Source organism: Lepidochelys kempii, chromosome 10 (assembly GCF_965140285.1).
Source record: "Lepidochelys kempii isolate rLepKem1 chromosome 10, rLepKem1.hap1, whole genome shotgun sequence".
Classification (NCBI taxonomy): domain Eukaryota; kingdom Metazoa; phylum Chordata; order Testudines; family Cheloniidae; genus Lepidochelys; species Lepidochelys kempii.
The window spans coordinates 8,624,791-8,650,096 of NC_136389.1; the positions used below are offsets into that span (position 1 = coordinate 8,624,791).

Consider the following 25,306-nt stretch of genomic DNA (forward strand, 5'->3'; position numbering starts at 1 on the left):
CAAGGGGCCCGGCTATTCCCGCACACGGGGCGGGGGAGTGTCTTTCTCTGCCTAGCGGAACCCCATGAAAGAGCCTATGTTTCCCAGCCGGACAGTAAGTGCGGTGGGACCCGCTGGTCCGTTCCTTCAATCATCCGCTCCGGGCCGAAGCAGGCAACATCCGCCTCTCCCCCAGCGAAGGAACCGCCTCGCTCCTGGTGACGCGAGGGGGCGGGGAGCGCGTTCATTGGTCGGCCGGCGAATGCCGGCCACTTCCCGGTGTGGCCATGGTGACCGGGATCGCCAGGTAGGGTAGGAAGTAGCGGGCGAAGGGTCCCGCCCCCGCCGGGCAAGGTGGGGGCCGCGGGGCTGGCCCCGGTCTCGCGGCCAGGTAGGGCTCCGTGGGGGGACCGGGCTGCGCCAAGGCTACGGAGCGAAGCGGCGCAGCCTGGGGCGAGGCGGCCCGGACCCGCGTGGGGGGCCTGGCTCTGGAGAGCGGCTGGTCTGGCGGGGCGCAGCGAGCCCGGCTGAGACTCCTCGTGCAAGGCGAGGAGTTGGGGACGAGCAACGGGGCGGGGTCCTGGCTGATGTGCTGGTTCCCGTTACCTGTAGGCGCCTGTCTCCCTCCAACAGCCCCATCTCGGGGGGGGTGGGTGGGTGGGGGGGCTCGTAAAAGGCCCCTGCCGAGGTTCACGGCGCTGCAGCCTGGCCACCCCTAGGACGTTGGGCAGAGGGAGACGCGATCTTCTCCAGGGAGGTACCAGCTACTTTGCAACTTGGGGCTTGTCGGCCCTGGGGAACAGCCTGGAGTCGCTATTGTGGAGTAGATGGTTCTTTACAGTCAAACCCGAGTTTCTGTGTATTTGTTTGCTTGTTTTTTTTTTCAGTAGCTTCTCCCTGCAGCCAAGCCCTTCGGGTGTAACGCCTAGGTGTTACTTCTCTTCCCTGCACACTTGTTGGTCATAGGAACTGAGAGGTCGCCAGAAGGGGCAGGGAACGGAGACATTCCAGGGAAAGTAGCCCCAGAAATGAGAGGCGCCTGCAGCTGTGCTGCAAAAGCAGCTTCTTGGTTTGGCAAACATCATGTGGCTCTCCCGTGAGGAACCCTGGTCTGCTTGACATTAGCAGAACTGATGCAGAACAACTTCTGCTGTCAGATTAAAAGTAGGCTAAGGGACTGGTAAAGTCTGTTGTCTGGAACCTGAAAGGGAGACTGGGCATGAAGACTAGTGAGTTGCAGAGGCACCACTGGAGAATGGAGGTTGATCTCTCCAGTTTTGTTGGCTTTTCTTTGCTGAGTTAAATTTAGTTACGTCAATTAAGGGGGCTAGTTCTGTAACTAAGTGTAAAATTTGAAAAACTTAATTCTGAGATAAGCAAATTTATTAGAGCATAAGCTTTCGTGGGCTACAGCCCACTTCATCGGATGCATAGAATGGAACATATAGTAAGGTATTGAAAGCTTATGCTCTAATAAATTTGTTAGTCTCTAAGGTGCCACAAGTACTCCTGTTCTTTTTGCGGATACAGACTAACACGGCTGCTACTCTGAAACCTGTAATCCTGAGATGTAACTGCAATCTATGATGTGAAGAATTTGTGTGTGGTAACCAGTTCTTTAGCTACAGGAGGGTACAAAGTCAAATTACTATGAACAGACAGCTGTTAATAATTTATAGTCTTGGGTAATGGGATAATGAACATTTTGAACTCTAGGTTACACATTCAAATCCATCCCAAGACAGTAGTAGTGACCAAAAGTCATTGCTGTCTGATGGCTGTTCAATGGCCTATATGAAATAGAGCTGCATCTCAATCAGGTCTACATGAGAAACTTTTGTCAGTATAGAAATATTAGTTTGAGGGGGTGGCTATTTGCATTTGGGGTTTTTTGACATTGTATGCTGGCAGAATTCTTAGTGTAAAAGCAGTTATGCCAACACAAAAATGCTTTTGCTGATATAGTTTATTTAATTTGGGGAATAAACTAAGCTTTGCAGTAAAAGCACTCTTTTGACAGTGAAAGCTGTGTCTACTCTAGTATGGTTTACCAGTAAAGCTATACTGGAAAACCTTTTCTAGTGTAGGCCTGGTCTTTGTGTAGGTCCTAGTGGATACCTGTCAACATTAGAAAAATCACAGTTGGCACCTTTGTTGGTAGCGTCAGCAAAGAGGTTATGAACAGAATGAGTTGTACAAACTTGAACTACCTATAGATGTAGTCCGTAGAGGTCAGGAAGACTGGTAAGACAGTGTGTGAGGAGGGAAGGAAATTGCCTCACTGCTGTGCATACTGTATCTTAGGGCTTGTCTACATTGGCACTGTACAGCACTGCAACACTCTCGCTCAGGGGTGTGAAAAAACACTCCCCTGAGCACAGAAAGTTTCAGCACTGTCAAGTGCCAGTGTACACAGTGCCCCAGCGCTGGGAGCGACGCCCCTCGGGGAGGTGGTCTTTTTAGAGTACTGGAAGCCTCTTTCCCAGCGCTGTGTTGCAACTACACAAGCCAAGTTAAAGCGCTGCCAGCATAGACTAGCCCTGAGTCTGTGAATAAAGATAAGTACAGGGCTCTCAAGCTAGTACCTTTCACTGCTGTTATACTCACTAATTATAACTTAAAGAAAACAGGGGAGGAGGGTGAAATTGGAGATAGGTTAATTTCCCCAAAATGTTTCAGGTGGTGTTTGGTCTGATAGAATAATTTTTAGCAAGATATTCTTCTTGGCTTTTGAATCTTTTTTTTCCTGTATTTGTCGGTGTTTTAGCTCGTGCAGTACCCCAAGCACCTCAGCAGAGGGCTTAGAAAGGGGGATTTAGAAATAAAGTTGAATGATCAAGTGAAGGGGGCTTAAAAAAGGTTGCTGAGATTGGGAATGATCTGTCCTAAACTCCCAATCTGGCAGTCATGTCAAGTGCTGAAAACATTCATTTTTTTCCCTGTCTCATAAGGAGATCACTGTATTGTATAATGACCACATGTCAAATCATACACAATACCGTGAAATTTCCTATTGAAATACAGGTGTTTGTTTGACTTAAGATATGGTTTGTAGTAATGTCTACAAGATGAGCAGCTTGTAGAAATAAAGGTGCAAAAACTCAAGCCTCAAACTAAAATTAATACAACTGTGTCCATTTAAAAACAAAAAGCCCCAAACTACTGATTTATTGCTTTCTATTGTGTTCCACTATGTACAACAAAATTCAAACCCAAGATCCTTACCACTTGTGGCTCTTAGACCATCCATGGCACTTTTTGTAAGAGTAAGAGAGTTAACCATGTTTCAGAGTAGCAGCCGTGTTAGTCTGTATTCGCAAAAAGAAAAGGAGTACTTGTGGCACCTTAGAGACTAACCAATTTATTTGAGCATAAGCTTTCGTGAGCTACAGCTCACTTCATCGGATGCATTCAGTGAAAAATACAGCGAGAAGATTTATATACACACAGAACATGAAAAAAATGGGTGTTATCATACACACTGTAAGGAGAGCGATCACTTAAGATGAGAGTTAACCATGACATCCTGGCCAAATTCCAACTTGGGTTATTGCATTCTTTCTCCCTAAATTCCCTCTGCCTTTTCAGTTGGATACAGAAGTTTTCAATTTCTGTGTCATGTTGGTGAATTCTGTGGAATGGCCACTGAGTGCCACCTTTGACGTTTTAGTGATGGCTGATTGTCTCTGACAAATGTTCACATTATTTTCAGTTCATAGAGTCCTTTGGAACAAATGGTGTTATGTAAGTGTAAACTACTGTTTTTAGGTAACTTAATTGTTCACATGTGTAGGAGTGCATGGCCATCCCTCCCTGTCAGTCTCAGAGGGAGCCCACGCCCCCTCACTCTTGGGTCCCTAGCAAGGCAAGGGTTACTGGGGAAATAGCAGTTTCTAAGGGCTTGTCTATACTACCGGCCGGATTGACCGGCAGCGATCAATCCAGTGGTGGGGGGTGTCAATTTATCATGTCTAGTATAGACGCGATAAATCGACTGCTGATCGCTCTAGCATTGACTCTGGTACTCTACCCCAACGAGAAGTGCAAGGGGAATCGACGGGAGAGCGTCTCCTGTTGACACACCGCGGTAAGTAGATCTAAGTATGTCGACTTCAGCTACATTATTCACGTAGCTGAAGTTGCGTAACTTAGATTGCTGCCCCCCCCCCCGTAATGTAGATCAGCCCCAAGGCCCTTGCCCCCTAGGCAGGGCCAAGCTCCAGAGAGTCCAGGGGCTCAGGCCCTCAGCACCAAACAGTCTGACACCCTGGCTCTGCCAGACAGCAGACAAACACTAGTCTGTTGGCCTCAGGTGGGGAGGGTGCCACCCCAGGGGTGGGGTTGGCAGCAGGGCGTAGGGGGACCCAGGCCCACCCTACTGCACCAGGTCCCAGTCCAGGGTCCTAACAGTGGTAGTGGTTTCCACCACATGGTCAGTGGGGATCCAACTCAAACACTGACCTGGATTCAGGCAACAACGCAACCGGACTATCATCTGGTGTCCCTGGCCTACTTCCTATGCTTCCCTCATGGTATACCTGTTGTTTGGAGTTCTCCTCCAATCCCCGAGGTACACTGCTAATCGCAGCTCTTCTGGGTCCTCGTTGCTGTAGAGGTCTCCATTGGGTTCAGTCTTCAGCAGGAGTCATCTGTCTCCTCCAGCAGCTCCAGCCCAACTGAGCTGCAGGGCCTGCCTTTTATTCTTCCTGTCCTGCCCCTCTGCTTCTGGCAGGGTGGGCGTGAGTGTCCTGGCTTCGCCCACCAAGGGGCAGGCTGGGGAGGCCAAGCCCCGTTGCTACAACATAGATTTAATCACTTCACGTTACACCTATGTTTTTCTTATCAAATTCTGAATTAGTCTTTGAGCCTCAGTCTGTCATTTGCAGAGAACTCTCATGTGGTCACATGGAAATTCTGAGTTTGTTACCAACTAAAAATTGCTGTTCACTTTTCATGAGATCATTATAAAAGTTTAATAGGTGATGTTTCTACAGCAGTTTTTTAAAGTCTTAGGTGTGATTTAAATTCCTCTCCAAAGTGGTTGGCTCAATAAAGAGATTAACTGATATGAAACATAAACAGCCCTGGGCCCAGCACTTAAGATACTGGGACATCTCAAGGATGGAGAGAGAGGAGGGGTCTGTTTTTGTTTTTCAAATGTAGTGTGATCCAGTTTCAGGGTCTCTACTCCACTGGAGAGTTGAACTGCATTTGGAACATGCTCCCACTCTGCAGAGATCTCAGCTGGTCCATGAGTCTTTCCCTGCCCCTGCAAAGTACATAAAATTCATTATTCTTCCCGGTAGATGTTCTCTTCAGCCCCATCAGCACCAGCTTAAAAAATTAAGCTGCTCTCTCTTCAAAGGTTATTTTTGTTTTGTTTTTTTCCTCATTCTTCTCTATATCTATATAAGCAGCGGGATCTAAATGACCCTCACATCTCCAAGGTCACAGACAGTGTTCCTGAGGTCTGTTGCTAGAGGCTGTTCTTGGCAATTTCCTGCCAGTGTTGGAGCGAGAGTGGCTGCTTGGCCCCCTGCCACTTCCCAGTTTAGATCTGTCTGCCCCGTGTCACCAGACCAGAGGGAGACACTATCCCAGAGAGCCACTGCTGGCAAGGAAGCTCTTTTCAAAGGTAGGAGATTGTACTTTCTTCAGACCAAAGACAGTAGCTCTCACAGGACAGGGCTGCACTTCTTCCAGCACAGTCAGTCCCCTAGATAGGGGCTCTTCTCTCTTTTTGTTTTATTTTTTAAATGAGACCCTTTGCTTTCTAAAAATACCCTCACAGTTGCTACCATTTGTCATGTAAAGGACAACGTGATTCTAGGAGGCTGGAGTTACAGGAGAATAGGTATTATGAGAGACAGTTCTTCACTGTATAACTGTCTTAGTTTTGCAGTTTTTCATAGAGCCCCTTGGTACTTTAACTTGTCTCTGTTGCTTTCATGATCTCTTGTACTTGATAGGCAAGCCCTTTCACTCCTTCTGACTTCTACAGGCTTCTATTACCTTTCGTTTGGTTTGTTTTGAGGGGAAAAATTATTTGCATGTGTGGATGTGATCTGTTTTATACTATTGTCTTTTTGACAAGTTCCCACTAATTTGTATTTGTTTATATTCATTACAGTTTTTATTTGCCCTCCTGTTCAAGGTCCTTTCTCTTCCCCCACAATCTGTATGTTCTTCTGTGCTTTTGGGGATCGTGAGAGATATGATCAGTGATTTGTGACAGTTATGAGCTTGGAGTCCCCTCTTTTCCAGATAATTTGGTGTCATCTTAAACCTTCCTTCTAGCTGTCAGGAAAAGGTAGTGGATCCAAGTCTTGGAATGATGATGGTGGAATCTTGAACTTTGAAGCTGGAAGTCTGGGGAGTGCCCATTACGTCTTAAATTAACCAGCAGGGTTGATATATGGGCTGCCTCCTTGTATCTCTTCCTGAGATCCCTTTTAGTTACTCTGAAATTTCATCAGGTTTTAGGCCTTCTGACCTTCTTTCCATAACCTTTTGAATATTAATTTTGTGCTGTGGATAAAATCCTTGTTGATTCCTGGCCTGTATTCCTTCCCCAGTTCACAACTACTCATTCCTTCAAACCCCCTCCACCAAGTAAATCTCAAGAAAAATGGTCAGGGCACATTCTGATACCCTGTTGTGTCAGCAAAGATGACTGAAACTGATAGTACCCTGCTTAATAAATGAGAGCACACCCTGTACTGAATTCCTTGGTTTCTGTGGCCATCCATTCCAGGTTGGGTCTGCCTCCACGCTAGCTGTACCTAAACTCTCACAGCAGGTCATTGCTGGGAGACTGGACACAAAAACTAAGGGCTAGATCTATCACCTATTAAAAGGGAATTCTGTGGACTTTAATGGGAGCTGCAGTAGTGCCCAAGGTGAGAGGTATTCTTGCCTTTCATGAACCACTGAAATCCTTTCTATCAGGAAGTTAGTCTAACTTGCAGCTATTAGGAGCTACTTCTGTCCACCCCTTTTATGCATTTAGGAACTATCAAGCAGGGTCCAGGTTCCCTCGGATACTCCACAGTACATGCCATTCCACAGTACATGCCATTCCATATATAGACCAGAAAGCAAGGTAGGATAGGGTTTTCTATTCAAGCTATGACTAGTGAGCGAAACCCTCCCTGGAGTTTCCAACCCCATATGGCCAGGAGAGTAGCTCCCTCTTTGAATCAGTCTTAAAATGTGCTGAATGGTGGAGCCATCAGGCCATGCATTCTGTCCTTATTTTCATAATTCATTTCCTGGGCTACTGGGCAATTCCTTAATGGTTTTAAATTCCACTGGCGGTGTTGGTCCCTGATGATGATCTTGATTGAATGCAGGACCTTTGCTCTCCCCATAGAAAAATAGACTGTAGAACGGAATGGAATACAGCTACCTGGTGCCGTGTTTACTTGGGGCAAACTGTCCTCCAGCACCAAGAGACCCAGAGTGGACTAAGGTATTTTCTCTGTTGACCATGGAATCCAAGACGGTTGTTCCTTGGGCGCGGATGTTTACAAGATGGTTTGTAGTTTTTTACTTCTTATCCATTTTCTATGGGTGCTACCTTTTGCTTTAATTGGATTCTCAAAAACCACAAGTGAAGAAAACAGCAGATCACTGGGAGCTTTCACCAGCCAATAGGGAGCCACGTATACACAAGTCACCTTCTTCTGCAAAGCCTTTTTACCCCAAGACATGTGACTGTGAGGAACGGGGATAGTTGCTGGTATCCATGTTATGTTTTTTCATCCTCTTGTCTGATTGATGGTTTCACCCTTGGCCACTGCTGCAACTCTTATGCCATAGTGATGCTTTCCAAAGTGCTGAAGTGTTCCAGCACTGCAGATGGGATGTACTTGGTACATAATGCAACAAAGAAAGGGCTAAAGTGTGTTTTGTGAGCATAAACAAAAGCCTATGTAAACATGACGTCTTGGCATTCCTTTGCCATATTTACTGTTTCAATGACTTCTATATTAAGCGTCTTCAGTTTTACAATTCAAAGAAATGATTGGGGGTTTTTTTACGTGTAAGTTGACCCTGAAAATGGAGCAGAGCTTAGCAATCTAGGTCTGAGGTACTTTAGCAATTCTTTCCTATGCTTATACCTCTACATTAAGATCAACCCTGATCTCTGTCCTGAGGTTTCAAGCCTGACTGAGTTGGGGCTTCTTTTGTCCTGGGATTCTTTATAGAATTCCATTCCAATTCCATCCTCGGAGTCTCTCAGTGGCTGGCAAGCCTTCCTATTCAGGTAGGTATCTCTGATCATTCATATCCCCCCTATTTCACCAGTTCTTTCTTCCTCTTTTATTTTCCCCTCTCTGCCCTGTGTGGGAGGGAGAGTTATCCAGCGATTGGAACACTAGACTGGAAGTTGTAAAATCAAAGTCCTGCTGCTGGTTGTGCAGCTGGTTCACTGTGATCTTGAGGTGGAGATTAGGTGACTTGTCCAGTTTCCCCATTCATAAATATGGAAATAGTAGAAAAAAGGCAACAAAAATTATTAGAGGTACAGAAAGGCTTCCAGATTCCAGTTTAGAAAGGAGATGATAGACAAGAATAAAAAAAGTGTGGTGTACAGAAAAGGTGAGTCAGGCACTCATTTATGCTCTTTCAGAATGTAAAAACAAGGGGATGCTCAATGAAATTAAAAAGCAGCTTATTTTTGTGGTCAGTAAACCAGATGACTGATCCCCACAACAGTCTGGTGCAGTAGGTAATTCTAATGAGTGTGAACTTGGACTCTGCAGAATTGCTATAGCTATCACACGAGAATTGTCCATATGCTGTCGAACAGGGTGGTTAGCACAGTCATTGTAAAACTGGTTAAAAGGTATTCTAGCCCCACTGTACATATGGGGAAACGGAGGCAAAGAGGTAAAGGGCCAGATTTTCAGAATAGCTCAGCTCCCTTATAGGCACCTCAATTAAATGGCCAATTCCCAGTGAAAACAGCTTAGATGCCTAAATGGGAGTTGAACATCTACCTTGCCATAACTTGTTCCAAAAACAAGGGTCAGTGCCAGGGCTCTTGCCTCCCAGTTTTGCACTCAGACTCTAGAGCATGGCTTCCTTTTGTTCTCTGTGGGTATGTCTACACATTAAAGAAAAACCCGTGGCTGGCCCATGCCAGCCAACTCAGGCTCATGGGGCTCAGGCTGCGGGACTGCTGCATAGACTTCTGGGCTCAGGAGCCTTCCCACCCCACAAGGTGGACTGGTTTATATCCACCTGGAATAATGCATAGGTACTTGTCTGTTATAGTCAGCATTTCGAGACTGTGGTGATAAATGCTATAGGAAAATCTAAGACGTTTTTATAGCACCACAGATGTGCAGACACTTCCTAGCCCCAAGGAGCATGTCGTCCAACTGCTACGTGCACAAGAAAACAAATGCAGAGAGTGAACAGAAATGTACAATGAGAGAAAAAGAGGCTGTTGGAAATGGAGTTTCTGAGCCTAACCGTGTAGCAAGGAACCTTAAGATGCCCAAAACCAAATGTCCTTGTGTGATGCTCAAATGGGCATTTAAGTATCTAAAATGGGCATTTACATGATACTACCAATTTTGTGCAGGATTTTGACATTTTCCTGAATGTGTCCACATGAAAACTGGGTCCTGTGTGCTGGAAAGGGGCCAGGGTAGGGGGCAGAGAGTGGGTACGTGTATGTTAGCTTCTTACTCTGGTCAACATCCTAAAGGGGAAAAGGGACACCAACAGATTTCAAGCTCTTCCTAGCTTTTCTAGCTGTGAAGTGCTTGTTTGCTTTCGTTTTGTTGCTCTAGGAAGAACATTCACAAAGGGAAGCTCATGGATCTCACCTTCACAGCCATTGTCCCACTGCTTCTCGGAAGCGTGGGGCTCTTCGCCCTCTTCAGGCTGCTGCAGCGAATGAGGATGCAAGCCTACCTCCAGGATGCAGTAGTGGTGATCACAGGAGCTACATCTGGCCTGGGGAAAGGTGGGTCTCCAAGTGCACTGCAAGGTGGCAGGAGGATGGGAGTCTGGGGCACAGAGGGGTCTGAAGAGGAATTGTTTGTTCAGAGCCACACCCTTGTGAACATGTAACAGCATGGAGCAGAATGTTTCTGTGCCTTTGCACCTTGGAGAGGTAATGGGAATAGCCATACATCCAAACCAATCACAGCCGCCCAAACTATACGCTTCCATGTAGGATACCATACCTCGGCACTTACTAGTAAGGCGCCTATTGTTTGTTTATATAAACTTGAGAGCTCATTGAAGTGAATGACTGGTAGCAGAGACCCTATGCTGTCAGGGGTCTTTGCCCCCCTAACATACTGGGAAAGCCAGGAGAGCAGACTGACAGATCCTACAGATACATGGAAAATTCAAAGACTCTTATGTCAACTTTATAAATGCTAGATGTATTTGTATGGGCTGGGGTTGTATTCTGGCTCCATGGGAAAGTTATAGGAGTTTTATACAGGAACTAAAATCATTGGAGGAGGGGGGCAATTTAATGCACACCTCTAGGTTGGTAATAAGTCTGGAGAAGCCTCACATTGCATAGACTGGTTTGATGGGGAGAGAACAGCCACTCAGATCTGATCCAAGAACTTACATGGGACTGTGAGGGACAGGCCCTGCAAAAGGACCTGGCATCCTTTAAAACTTGCGAGGGTCTCTGTAAGGTAGATGGGTGACTCTTGGTAAGATAGAAGTGTGTACAGGAGTTGTTCATTGTTTTAAGATTTGTCTTCTCTGAAATGCCGTTGTTCTGAATAAATACTTTGCTTTATGAAAGCTGGCTGGTCCCTGGTTAACCCTGTCATTGTCACTGAGAGAACAGGACTGCAGGCACTGAACTAAAGTCAGACCTGCTGAAAGGATTTCAGAGAATTGCCAGAGAATTCAGAGAGTTGTGGGACTCCCTAGAAGCCTGAGACCTAAGTGGGATGCCCTCAAGGAGGACACGAAGGGCTTAAAGGTGCAGTTACTCAAGAACTGTGACACAGACCATTTCTAAAAGACCTTCTGGAGCTGGTGGTCTGGACTCGTCTCCTCTTGTACTTCCAGATTATATTTTCCGCAGTCTGTTCCTGTCCACAGTTATGGGGCATGATTCTATGCATGCTTCTCTCTCCTTGGGTGCAAATTCCAAGTGGGCAAATTTTAAGTTCAAACACTCCACCCCACCACTGTCAGTGGGAGCCAAGAACTTTAAGAAATGCAAAGGTGGTTCATTTAAACAGCCATTAAGTATGTGATCTGGTAGCTTTTGTCAGTGAGAGACTTATGAGCTGCCTGGGTGGATGTGCTCTATAATTCTTCTTCCCAGAATTGCCTTAAAAAAGCTTTTTGGGCTTAGTGTCCTTTCTGCTGTCTTGTGACTTCTCATTGCCACTTGTACAGCTTGTGTGTGTACTACCTTTTTGTGTGGATTTGTCCTTGAGGAGCAGCAACCTCACTAGCAAAATGGTCAAAATATACTGGATGCCCATCTCAGACAGTCAGAACTGAAGACCTGCAAGTGTGAGGGGGCAGGAGGCAGGGAGGAGTATCATGTTTCATGTTTGGAAGAGAGACAGAACCAGTGTCCTGGGAGAGACCTTTGAAGTCCAAGTAGCGTATTACAATTTAAATGCCATACATTTATTGGGAGTCGCTTTCCTACTTGTTGCTTTTTCAACTAAGGAGCAAGAAGGGATCCTCCCAGCCAATGTTCCCTCTAATTTTTGACATACCCTGTGTGCAAAAAATTTCTTCTGTGCAAATTTTTGTGTGCATGGTGTTTCACCGTGTGTGCAGGGTTTAGGATCTGTGTGTGCATACACACACACACACACACAGAGCTTGGAGGGAACAGTGCTCCAAGCCCAAAGTTCTTACCCCCTTTTCAAATTTTAGTTCCACCCATTATGCAATCAGTTTTCCTCTCTTATAGGCTCTGCTGCATTAAAATGCCAAGAAGAGCTTATGCCATCTCTTTTCTCAGGGCTATTTATACATTGACACATCTAATTACCCTTGGCTACGTATTGTTCCGCACCCTTAGATGTCATCACAAAGCAGTCCAGTGTAATGAATAAGGGACTTATTTCATTAGGTCATGATCAAAGGGCGTGGAAGAACATAAAGCTGCCCTAGTAGTTAAGAATTACACCAGAAATAAATAGCCCTGAGAGAGGGATAACATCACGTTATTTTTTGTTGCCTTTTCTTAAGGATTAGAATAATAGTAGCTGGGTGGATAAGAGTTATCATTAGGGCCCTACCAAATTCACGGCCATGAAAAACATGTCACAGACTGTGAAATCTGGTCTTGGGTGCTCTTACCCTATATTATACAGATTTTACAGGGGAGACCAGCATTTCTCAAATTGGGCATCCCAACCCAAAAGGGAGTTGCGGGGGGGGTCACAGGGTTATTGTCACCCTTACTTCTGCATTGCCTTCAGAGCTGGGTGGCTGGACAGAGGCAGCTGTTAGTGCGGCACTCAGCTCTGAAGGCAGTGTCCCGCAAACAGCAGCGCAGAAGTAAGGGTGGCAATACTATACCAGGCCATCTTACTTCTGCGCTGCTGCTGCTGGCGGTGGCTCTGCCTTCAGAGCTGGGCTCCCAGCCCGCAGCTGCCGCTCTCCAGCTTCCCAGCTCTGAAGGCAGCGCCGCAGCCAGCAGCAGTTCAGAGGTAAGGGTAGAAGTACCACAACCCTCCCTACAATAACCTTGCGACACCCCCCTGCCCCCCCCTCACAATTCCTTTATGGGTTAGGACCCCTAAATTACAGCACCCTGAAATTTCAGATTTAAATAGCTGAAATAATGAAATTTATTTTAAAAATCCTATTACTGTGAAATTGACCAAAATGGACTGTGAATTAGGGATGTAAAATAGTAAACTGTTGGTCAGTAAGCATTAGTCTTACCGGTTAACTGTCCTAACCATTAACCACAGCTGTGCCGACTGGCTGGTGGCCCCAGCAGTTAATCAGTTAAACAATATAATTTTAATCATTTAAACGGTTAACTTTTTTAAACAATATTTACATCCCTGCCGTGAATTTGGTAGGGACCTAGTTATCTCACTGCAATGCCAGGCTGTAGTCTCCCTTCATAGAGAATGAAGCTGCCATTATTCATGACCCTAGTGCATTTGGCTAGGAATGATTTTCCAAGGCCCCTAATGTTTCAGATGCCTGAAGAGGCAATGTGTCCATTTGTTATGTCCCTCCTCCCCATCTCTCTCCACCTTCCAATGGCATAAGGCATTTGTTTCTAGTCCAGGAATGTTAAAATACTGGACCTTAAACTACAACTTTGATTTACAGAAAAACTAGTTTAGATCCTTTTTCGAGGCAATGATTTCCATTGCACTGGCATCTAGAGGCTAAGGCCCCGGTGTGCTAGGCACTGTATATGCACAACAAAAAGATGGTCCTTGCCCAAAAGATTTTACTTTGTTTTAAGACTAGGGACAACAGGTGGACATGGGGAATGTAAGGGGACAGTAACATAGTTATGAGCAGTGGTCAGAACAGGCCAACTGCCTAACCATTGTTAAGTGTTTCTAAAAGACAGAGTTTCTCTCTTACTCCAAGGCCTTTCTGCTGGGACTTATGCTTCTGAGGCAGCCTGGCTTTTCAGACAAAAGATGAAAAATTAAGATACTACTGTAAAAATAAAAAGCTTTTCTATTAGAAATGTGGTATAAAGAAAATGTGTCTTGCTATGGGTTTAAGATTCTGTTGGCGGGTTTGTGAGATGATTTGGTCACGTGATCAACATGGCCATCTCCAGCCCATACTAATGGGATCTTTAGTGCATGTCTCCAGCTATAAAATAGATACAAAATCCGTTTCTGACATTAAAACGTCTGCTCTTCTTTTACCCCCTTCCTCCAAAGAATGTGCAAAAGCTTTCCATGCAGCTGGTTCCAGACTGGTGCTCTGTGGCAGAAATGGTGAGAGACTGCAGGACCTGGTGCAGGAGCTCTCTGCCAAGGCAAATCACGCAAAGAATGTAAGTGTAGGGAGAGAATGGGCTGTTACATCCTGGTGCTGGGTTTGCTGTTCATTCCATTACAGGATATGCAGAATTTCTTGTTGGCTGTGTTGAATGAGAAAGTTGCAATCCCGCAATTATCAGCAGTTTATGCTGCATGTATGGGAGTATAATCTAGTGATGTGTCCTGTCTTGCAGAAAATGTTCATGAGTCAACCAGCTTAAAAATGATGCATGATTTAACAAACCAAGTGTGTGCATGCAGGGTATAGACCTGTACCCCGGGCAGAGTAACTTAACTGACTTTAATTTTGTTTTTGATCTCTCCCTATGAAATTGGTTGGATAAAAGAATAGTATCTGGTCACTGAAGTTCTTCTTAGTGGTGCAGGTACAATCCCAGGATAACAGAACGGGCTGGGACTCTTTGACCATATCCGACTTATTTTATCTAACAAAGCAGTAACACACAGGAGCAAGAGAGATTCCAGGGGGATCGCACTTGCTCACTGCCTGCCTGGTGTTGGGAGCAGACCAAAGCGCAGTGCACTCCAGCTATTCTGTACTGATTTATTGGCCCACAGAGGGCTGTTACATGTTGACACAACTTAGAGCTGCCCTAGGGAGGTGCAAAGGTGATTTAAAGCTGCCTTTTGATCCTCTCTCTCACCTTGTTCCTGCACCAGGTGCAGAAAAGGAGCAACATAGAACTGAGGCCCTTAGTTGTACCTCTCTCTGTCCTAACAATGCATCCCTCCCAAACAGAACAGAACAAACTGGAGGGATGTGTGTATGGTACCTCCATGCACTCTGGCATTTACTTCCACAACTCTAACAACACAAGAATTTTCTGCTGTGCTCTTGGGCCAGATAATAATGCCATTTCTGTTTCCTCATTAAATAGCTCTTTGTCTCTGCTACTTCCACCCTTCACATTGCCACAAACCCTTCCCTAATGCAGAAGGGTGATCCATGTTTTAAAGTGTTACCAGTCTACTGCGGCTCAGATCCCCAGTAGTTTGAGGATGGGACTGCTAGGAGGATGTGGGTAGGGAAGAAGAGTGGACTCTTCCCGATAGGGACTGTCCTACGGAAGTCTGACAGGATATAACAAGTAGAAGAAAATTGATCTCCACACCACTCCATTTCATTACCCTTGTTACTTCCAGTGCTGGGAAGATCAAGAGGTGGCCCAGTTGTGAGGATCATAGAGTTCTAAGATGTGGCCAGGGGCAGCTACCCTCTCTACCAGTAATACTCAGACCTCAGTGTTTCAGGATCAGCATTACCCAAAAGAGTCACAGTAGTGTGAATTCATTGTTTCATTTACCAAGCCTCAGTCTAAAGTATCACTGCTCAATGCTATGGAAGTGTGATCTGAGATTGACATGGTCCCAGCATACAGTTCTTCAGATTAAGATGGAACATTGCATGCTGGAACCTCTGGTTTCTTGAGTCCATACCAAAGGAAATGGAAATTTTCCTCTATTGATGATTGTGGGCTCCTTCCAAGTAGCCACTGCAGCCTATGATCGGACAAAGATTGGGTGATCCTGCCTTCTCAGCTTTGAAGGTACATTCCTCTTCTTTGCACCTTCTCCCTAAGAAATGGGAATGAACGGGCAGAATGTCCAGGAGCCCAGAAGAAGCCTTTTGCTAACATGTAGTTTGTTCACAGATACACAAACCTTTCACTGTGATCTTTGACCTCTCTGATACTAAAATGGTAGTAAGTGCTGCTGAAGAGATCCTGAAGTGTGTGGGTCATGTGGACATACTGATCAACAATGCAGGGATCAGTTACCGAGGAACGATATTGGACACGGGGATGGATGTGGACAAAAAAGTGATGGAAACCAACTACTTTGGTCCTATAGCATTCACAAAAGGTACATGCTGCTTCTCCCTTCCTCATGCATTCAAGTGGGGCTGTTTCTTAGCTCTTCAGATCAGGATTACCTCTGCCCCTTGTTCTAATTGCCTACCCATTGCTCTCTGCTTTACATTGCCACCCCATTCTTAATCCTAATAAGATTCTTCAGAAAAGACCTCCTGAACTCTTTGCTCTCTCAATTCTCAGAGGCCCTTGCACTAAAATAGTTTCTTCCGTAATTGTTGCGTATCCATATTATTTGTGTATCCCTGGTGACAGCCCTATTATGTTTGTCTGGTTTGGAAAAGTTTCTATATAGACAGCAAAACTGGGATCCGTCTGGGAAGTAGGTACCTGACACGAGTTTAGAAATATTGAAACCAAGAGCAAAAGCACTCTTTATCACTTCCGAGAGGCATTTCCTTCTGCCAAGCCATAGAGGGTTAGAAAAAGACAGACACCTTTATTGATAGCATATCTTACTCTACACAGAAGTAATTTGCCTCTCCTCCTTTAGTAACATTTCTGTTGCTCCCTGCCACTTTTGCTGTAGAATGTAAACCGTCCAGTCCTGCCTAAAATTGCCCAGAGTTTAGATGGGCTCAGCAGAGCCGGTCTTCTGTGAACTGTGCTTAGGTGCTTTGTCTTAACTAGAATCCCAGCTGAAGCTGCAGTTAGTGTTCAGGTTTAAAATGACAATCATGGTGCACGCAACCCTTTTGACCCCAAGGAGGGTGGTTCATGAGTCATTAGGAGTGTGTAGAATAGTTCATAATGGAGGGTGCCTCTGGTATTGCAGTCTCAAGTGGAGCTGGAAGATTGGGGTTGGGGGAGAAGAACAAGGAGAGAATGGACCTTCTTGGCATTGCTTAATCTGGGGCCTAACAAGGGGCTTTCACTTTAACGTGAGCATCTTGTTAACCAGTGTCCCCTGGCCCTGCTCCTAAATTGGATCAGCAGACCTTAGATGACCCCAGGTGTCAGTGACATGGCTTTTATAAACACTGATTCTGGTTAGCAGTAACAGCAATTATTAATCTCTCTCTCTAGCTCTTCTGCCCTCCATGATCAAAAGACAACAAGGCCACATTGTGGTGATCAGCAGCGTTCAAGGCAAAATAAGCATTCCTTTCAGATCAGCATGTAAGTAGCTGTACGCAGGACGGGGAATAGGAGTCCAGGGCACTTGAGTGGAGGGCTGAATATTTGGATACTATTTCCACTGTTCCCGTCCTTGGAGGAGGCACTATGCATGGAATGCAAGAGCTGTGGAACATTCTCAGTGTGGCTCAACCCTCTGACAGTGGTCAGAAGTATTCAAGGGAGGGGAGCCTTGATCATAAGTCTTAAAATCTTCATAGACTGAAGCGCTGGTCTAAAATTCTCATGGGAGGGCAGGCTAGACTCTCCTTCCTTCCCTGACAGCTTCATGGCATCGATCCATGCTAATGTCTGAGAGCCCCTGCAAACTTTAGTTACTAGGATTTAGCTCCATAATGGTATTGCCGTTTATCCATGCTCTTTTCCTGGCTGCTGCGTGACAGTTCTCCCTGGGTGTAGGGATCCTGGGAATGTACAAGCGAATCCTGTTACTTAAAGAGCACAGTATTTTTATCAAATCCATAAGCAGATAAGGTCTTTGGCATGAAGAGCCTGCAGTCGAATTTGGACATATAAGGGTAATAATTCAGACTCAAGACGAGCCATCTGTGAAAAAATTAGTGTAGGAGACCTCAAGAAAATAGAGATTTAAAAGGAGAGAGGGAGAGTGCTTGAAACATGGGAAATTGGAGACCATTTCAAGCATAGACTGCAGGATGGAAAGAAGATACAAAGCTGAGAGATAAGAGGGAACAGCAAATAAGGAAGAATGCACAGACGGGTTGTACGATGAAACGAGTGGAACTGTAAAGAGTCTGGTAGGGGAGGAGCTTGGACTTGATATAGAAGGAGAGGGGAAGCCAGTGAAGGGTTTCAAGAAGGGGTTGTGATGTGTTCAGAGCAGCAGCAGCAGAAGATAACAGTAGTGATGTTTTGAATAGATTAGGTTGGGGGAGAACAAGATAAGCTGAAGTAGTTGATAAAATATGCTCCAGGCCTGGACCCAGTTTTTGGAAGCTGGGATGAATGAAGAGAATATGGATTTTAGAGACCACATAAGTGACAGGACTTAATGAGAGCCTGAATGTGGGTTGGAGTAGGGAAGAAAAGAGATTCCAATTATCTAGTCTTGCAGACTCCATGATCGGGGAGAATTAGAGTGTTCCTATTGGACTGGGAAGAGAGACTTTGGGCAGTAGCTCAATTGAGGGGAGGGGGATGCATGGAAAAAAAGGTGAATAAATCCTGCCCTAGGTTGTATGACTTGTCTTTGCTCCCACCTAGTTGTATGATCAGGTTTTTAATTAAGTAAATGTATTTGAAAGAAGCCACTCCCTGAGCCTGCTCTATGCCTTGTCATTATCAGGCCCTGCTGTCCTGCTATTGGGAATTATATTCCTGCTCTGCCTCAACCATGTATTTCCTCAATTGCTCTTCTATGCTGAACTCCAGCTCTCTTATCAAATATGAGAGGCAGTATTGATTGTTCCAGGGCCTTCAGCCCACGTCCGATATTAAGCCCTGTATCCTAGCCAGCTTCCAATTTGGGTAATGACATTTTGAAAATGCCTTTTGAAAATGCCTCTAACTTCCATTAAGAGTTGCTGTTCTTCGCTTCTTGTAATGAAGCAATATAGTGTTGCAGTGTGCTGTTAAATGGTGCTGTGCTCTAGTGACAAAGGGGTTGCAGGTGAAAAAATTTGCCTGAACCCTGCTCCTCCCCCGTCTGACTGCACGCCCAAGTTGTGTTTTGCAGATGCAGCGTCCAAACATGCCACCCAGGCCTTTTTTGACTGCCTGCGAGCGGAGATGGAACAGTATGAAATCGATGTGACTGTTGTGAGCCCTGGCTATATTCAGACAAACCTGTCTGTCAATGCTGTAACTGCAGATGGATCTCGCTATGGAGGTGAGGATTGGCCTTCTGCCAAATTAAATGTAAAAATTTAATAAGAGCCAAAAACTCAAAAGGTAATAACAAAATGTTTAAGTACATCAGAAGCAGGAAGCCTGCTAAACAACCAGTGGGGCCCCTGGATGATCGAGATTCAAAAGGAGCACTTAAAGATAAGTCATCGCAGAGAAACTAAATGAATTATTTGCTTCAGTCTTCACAGCTGAGGATGTTAGGGAGATTCCCAAACCTGAGCCGTCTTTTGTAGGTGACAAATTTTGAGGAATTGTCACTAGAGGAGGTTTTGGAATTAATTGAGAAACTTAACAGTAACAAGTCATCGGGACCAGATGGCATTCACCCAAGAGTTCTGAAAGAACTCAAATGTGAAATTGCAGAACTATTAACTATGGTTTGTAACCTGTCCTTTAAATCAACTACTGTACCCAGTGACTGGAAGATAGCTAATGTAACGCCAATATTTAAGAAGGGCTCTAGAGGCGATCATGGCAATTACAGACAAGTAATTAGTTAGTTACGGCAATTACAGTACCGGGCTAATTAGTTGAAACAATAAAATTGTCAGACGCTTAGAAGAACATAAATTGTTGCACAAAAGTCAACATGGTTTCTGTAAAGGGATATCATGTTTTACTAATTTATTAGAGTTCTTTGAGGGGGTCAACAAACATGTGGACAAGGAGGATCCCGTGGACATAGTGTACAGTAACTTCTCACTTAGTCGTCCCGGTTAACGTTGTTTCGTTGTTACGTTGCTGATCAATTAGGGAACGTTCCCTAATTGATCAGCAACGTAACAACGAAACAACGTTAAAGTTTAAACAACATTTAAAGTTGTGCAATGCTCCACTATTATGTTGTTTGGCTGCCTGCTTTATAATATACCTGTAATTAAATTGCTTGTTTAAAATGTATATAATGCCTTTTTGTCTGGCAAAAAAAAATTTCCTTGGAACCTAACCCCCCCCCCCCCCCCCAGTTACATTAATTCTTATGGGGAAATTGGATTCACTTAACATCGTTTCATTTAAAGTCGCATTTTTCAAGAACATAACTACAATGTTAAGTGAGGAATTACTGTACTTAGATTTCCAGAAAGCCTTTGACAAGGTCCCTCACCACAGGCTCTTACGTAAATTAAGTTGTTATGGGATAAGAGGGAAGATCCTTTCTTGGATTGAGTAAAAGACAGGGAACAAAGGGTAGGAATAAATGGTAAATTTTCAGAATGGAGAGGGGTAACTAGTGGTGTTCCCCAAGGGTCAGTCCTAGGACGAATTCTATTCAACTTATTCATAAATGATCTGGAGAAAGGGGTAAACAGTGAGGTGGCCAAGTTTGCAGATGTTACTAAACTGTTCGAGATAGTTAAGATCAAAGCAGACTGTGAAGAACTTCAAAAAGGTCTCACAAAATTAAGTGATTGGGCAACAAAATGGCAAATGAAATTTAATGTGGATAAATGTAAAGTAATGCACATTGGAAAAAATAACCCCAACTGTATATTCAATATGATGGGGGCTAATTTAGCTACAACTAATCAGGAGAAAGATCTTGGAGTCATCATGGATATTTCTCTGAAGACGTCCACGCAGTGTGCAGCAGCAGTCAAAAAAGCAAATGGGATGTTAGGAATCATTTAAAAAGGGATAGAGAATAAGACGGAGAATATCTTATTACCCTTATATAAATCCATGGTACGCCCACATCTTGAATACTGCATACAGATGTGGTCCCCTCATCTCAAAAAAGATATACTGGCATTGGAAAAGGTTCAGAAAAGGGCAACTAAAATGATTAGGGGTTTGGAACGGGTCCCATATGAGGAGAGATTAAAGAGGCTAGGACTTTTCAGCTTGGAAAAGAGGAGACTAAGGGGGGATATGATAGAGGTATATAAAATCATGAGTGGTGTGGAGAAAGTGAATAAGGAAAAGTTATTTACTTGTTCCCATAATAAAAACTAGGGGCCACCAAATGAAATTAATGGGTAGCAGGTTTAAAACAGATAAAAGGAAGTTCTTCTTCACGCAGCGCACAGTCAACCTGTGGAACTCCTTACCTGAGGAGGTTGTGAAGGCTAGGACTATAACAGGGTTTAAAAGAGAACTGGATAAATTCATGGACGTTAAGTCTATTAATGGCTATTAGCCAGGATGGGTAAGGAATGGTGTCCCTAGCCTCTGTTTGTCAGAGGGTGGAGATGAATGGCAGGAGAGAGATCACTTGATTATTACCTGTTAGGTTCACTGCCTCTGGGGCACTTGGCATTGGCCACTGTCCGTAGACAGGATACTGGGCTGGATGGACCTTTGGTCTGACCCAGTATGGCCATTCTTACGTACTCATAGGAAACACTATCGCTTCTCTGCTAACAAACTACTCTCAACGCCTCCACCTTGGCGATTTGCCAGATCTCTGTGTTGCAGGCAAGAGAGTGATTGCATTAGCAGAGTTCTACAAAAGGGTTGCATCGGCCTCAGGAGTTTGGGGAATGGGGTTTTCCTCAGAGAATGGCTTTGATGCTGGCTGTAGGGGTGTCTCCAAGGAGTAGCACAAAAGCTGAGATCTCTCACAAAGAAGAAATTGCTATGTGGGGGTTACACAGGGACCTCAAGGGGCTTTAAATGGTCCATATGAGCAGGCATTTTTAACAAGCCAATTCTGTGGCAGTCCACACCTGTTTGAAACAAGCTTAATTGACCGTATTTCTTACAGTGTTGCTGTAGCCATATTGGTCCCAGGATATTAGAGAGAAGGTGGATGAGGTAATCTTTTATTGGACCAACTTCTATTGATAAAAAAAAACATTACCTCATCCACCTGGTGTCTTTGTTTCTTACAGGGATACAAAGACTATCCAATAGAAAGGAGGCTGTTAGTTAAGAGGGAAGGAGGAAAATGAGTTCAGATTATTGAACTATAGCTCCAGCTGAGCTTTGGGGAATGTGGAAACTATCCTCGTCTCCCTCATTTCAGCCAGTCAATATGCACCTGGCATTTACGCAGTAAAGTAACAGCAAGTGAAACTTGTGAGAGTGTTCAACATTGGAGCCTCCATCCATAACTGAACTAAAATGTCTAATAATGCCTCTGGTGAACCGCATGGTTCAGTGGTGGAGCAATGGCCTGGGATCTGGGAGGACCCCCTCTACTGACCCGAGCTCAGCCATCACTCCAAACTTGGACTCCCAACAAAGCCATCTGAAACTGGTTTAAAAGCAAGAATCTCACTGACAACAAAACGCTGAGCTTTCCTGGGGAAATAACCCTTCAGAAACGAGTGCTTACCTGCTGCGGTCCATGCTGATTTCCCTTTGCTCTTTACAGTTACGGACAAGAACACCAGTGAAGGCAGAACAGCTGCAGAGGTGGCTCAGGTGGTTCTTAATGCAGTGGGGCAGAAGAAGAAGGAGGTGCTCGTAGCTGGCTTACTGCCTTCCCTGGCTGTTTACCTGCGAACTCTGTCCCCCAGACTCTTCTTCACCTTTATGGCATCTAGAGCAAGAAAGGAGAGGAAAGCGAAGGACTCTTAGGCAGACCTCAGCTCCCACAGGCATTGACTAGGGAAAGGAAATGAACTCAGGCATCTTGGCTTTGTCTATGGATGTGTTACTTCAAGAAACAAATTTAAAAGGTTCCATCTTACCATTGAGTGCAGAGTTGGAAGTTCCATGCAGACCACAGGAGGCCCACGGTGCCAGAAAACAGTGCCATACCATCACCTAGAGAAGGCTTCCTCTACTACAGGTGAACTGGCTGAAGCTGCAAGGGATAATACCTGAGGAGAATCTTTCCCACTCTCCCCACCCTCATTTTGAGTTTTAGTGCTCTCCATTGAGTAGGAACCAGTGCTGGCTAAAGCCAAGCACAGGCAGATAGATGTTAACTTTCCCCCGCAGTGCTTCCAGTGAACTTCAGTCCTCACACAGGAGCTCTCCAGAGCTGAGTCTGCCCCCAATCTGATCCAGAAGTTATCCCTTGGGTTGGAATGGTCTGTGTCCCTAGTACACAGCATCACTTCATTTAAGCCAAAATTAACGGTTCAGTGCTGCTTTTTAAACAGTTTAAAGTGTCCAGGTCCAGTCTGGGATGACACCATGGATATCTGTACTGGATGGAGCATGAGTAACCCATTAAGCCACCTAACCTTCAGATCAGCGTTTGTATTCGCTTTTTCCTAAAGTAGCTCTAGGAAGACAAGCCCTCCACTGCCGTGTTTGGCTGCAGTGCGTGTTGCTGCCAGGTAAGCACTGAACACCTGTGAAAGATGGTGGTGGCGGCAGCAGCATCAACGTGAACCTTGGACTGTAAAACGCACCCAGCATTGTTCTGCTGCGTGCCTAGAGCAAGGAATAAGCTGTGACCCCTTTGGTGCCAGGCAACAAGCCTCGTGATGACAAGGGGTGGGAAGCGAACCTGTAGGTTCAGCTAATGGAGACAGACCCATATGGTTTTGGCTTTAAAACAGGTATTATATATTAATTGGGACCGATTACTCCAAAACACAGTGTGGAAGTAGTATCCTGCTAAACAACTTCAGCACTGAGGCTCCAGGGAGAGGACACTGTATCTGTCCTCCCATTTTCCCTGTGCCTAGTGGAGCATCTCCCTCACAGAGGGAGGCAGGACCCTCATCCCTTCTCCTGAACACTGATTACTAGTGGGCAGGTTAGAATCTGTACCCTACAGGGTGGCAGTGTTGCTCAATTTTCCACTTGTTTGATAAGGCAGGCAGAAGCGGAGCTGAGTCATTCTTAGCTTCCTTATTTAAAAAAAAGACCCTGATAGCAGAAACCGAGTAAAATCCATCCACACCCAATCCCTGCACTCAGCTGTTAAGACCACATCCTGTTCTTATTCTGAGTCTCCATTTCTCCGTACTTTACCACTCTTGTGTGCGTCCTGCCTGTAAGTGCACCACAACTAATGGGAATAAAAGTTGTACTCCGTGTCCCTCCAAGGTTTGAAATGAAGTGTTTTGTGCTGCAGCCCATGTTGGGCAAGGCAGCTGAAGCTAATTTGGGGGAATTCCTGTGCTGGTGCCTTGCCAACGGGGAATCAAGATGAGATTGTAGCATATACACCTCAATCCCAGCCTCCGCTGGCTTGGGCACAGTCTCACTTGTAGAGTAGCTCTCTCCGGCTTCTATTCAGGCAAGAGCTAGTTGTTGTGAAGGGCAGCCTTTTGCAAGGGTGAGGGGCTGGGCGGGCCTTCCCCTCAGAAACTTGCTTCAGGTTTTCACCTTAAAATACTGAATTGCTTTGGCTCTGTGGTGACCCTTGCCCCTGAAAGCCCTAGCAAAGCATTACATTGCAGAGCTGGTAACATAGGATAAACATTACAACTCCTTGGATGGCTGACACCACAAGCTTCTTGTGCAAAATCTCAGAGCTGAAGTTGTAGCTAATGGAAGCTTTCTGATTTACTAACTAAAGCTGAAGGATCTCCCCGCTAAGACTTAAATCCAAGGCATTACTAAGTACTGTTGTCCTTAGCCTTGGAAGGGGAGCTTCCCTTCTACGAGGGGAACTTGTTCTGTGTTTGCTAGCTTAAGTTTTCATACCTTCATACAATTGATGTGTTTTGTGTAGTTCTTGCTACACAGCCAGTATGTCATTTAACCTGCCTGGATCCTTGCAGTGTTAGTGGAATATAGCACTTCTTAATAGTCTTTCCCACCAGCACCATCTTCAGCCCCTAACAGTGGTTCTAACAGAGCCCAAATTGGCAAATTACCATTCTTGGTGCCACTTGTGATCATCACAAGGCTAGGTACACTCTGGCACATCACACCAAGCAGGGGGAGAAATGTTACCTGATGATGAAATAGTTTTAGAACTGCACTGTACAATGAGATGAATGTATTTACAGCAAAATCAATGTAGCAGCCAGCTGAAATTTTGCACATTATTCATATTTATAAAACATTTTCTCCTCTCCCTCATGAAGTTTAAGAAGATACTTAGAGCACCCCATGGCAGCTGAGCATCTGACCTGCAGGAATGGTGGCCAGGCAGCAGTAGGGGCTGGAGTACTCCTTCTGGGGAGGAGGCTGCCCTCGGAGGATCCTAACCCCTGCAGGACAAGAGAACCTCACATGCAAGGGTTACGAACTTTACACAAAGGCTAGTGGGTAGCTCTTGTAAGCAGGGCTGGTGCAGAGCCCTGCTGGAATGTAGTCTTAAGAGATGGCTATGGCTACCTGCACATCTCATTCCATTGTGCAGGTTACTGAACATGCTTTGCACTTGTTTTAATCCCCTAACTTCCCTTGGCTGAATCATCTCTATCCTATCTCAGTTAACTGAATAAACGAATCAGGGGGTGGAAACCAACACAGCCATCCTAAACCTCAGCTTCTGTAGTGACTCCTCGCTGTCTCCATTGTTGATAATCCCATTACAGGCAGAACTGACAGTCTCAGCACAGGTCACTGCTTCATTCATGT

At 45.2% G+C, this 25,306-nt stretch overlaps 1 protein-coding gene across 9 annotated transcripts; it reads left to right on the top strand.

Annotated features, from left to right (window-relative positions):
- On the top strand, window positions 1-23,817 carry DHRS7B (dehydrogenase/reductase 7B). Of its 9 annotated transcripts, none has more exons than XM_078854532.1 (8): window positions 352-370; window positions 7,352-7,450; window positions 9,786-9,961; window positions 13,869-13,984; window positions 15,644-15,854; window positions 16,889-16,981; window positions 18,696-18,848; window positions 22,185-23,817. In XM_078854532.1, exons 3-8 carry the CDS (start codon window positions 9,811-9,813, stop codon window positions 22,388-22,390), a joined length of 930 nt encoding a protein of 309 aa, XP_078710658.1. In that variant the 5' UTR covers window positions 352-370; window positions 7,352-7,450; window positions 9,786-9,810; the 3' UTR covers window positions 22,391-23,817. The 9 variants fall into 9 exon arrangements, with proteins under 9 accessions (XP_073217980.1, XP_073217975.1, XP_073217976.1 ...); XM_078854531.1 differs by lacking the exon at window positions 352-370 and adding an exon at window positions 4,125-5,614; XM_073361879.2 differs by lacking the exons at window positions 352-370; window positions 7,352-7,450 and adding an exon at window positions 1-94.
- Window positions 23,818-25,306: the final 1,489 nt, after the last annotated feature.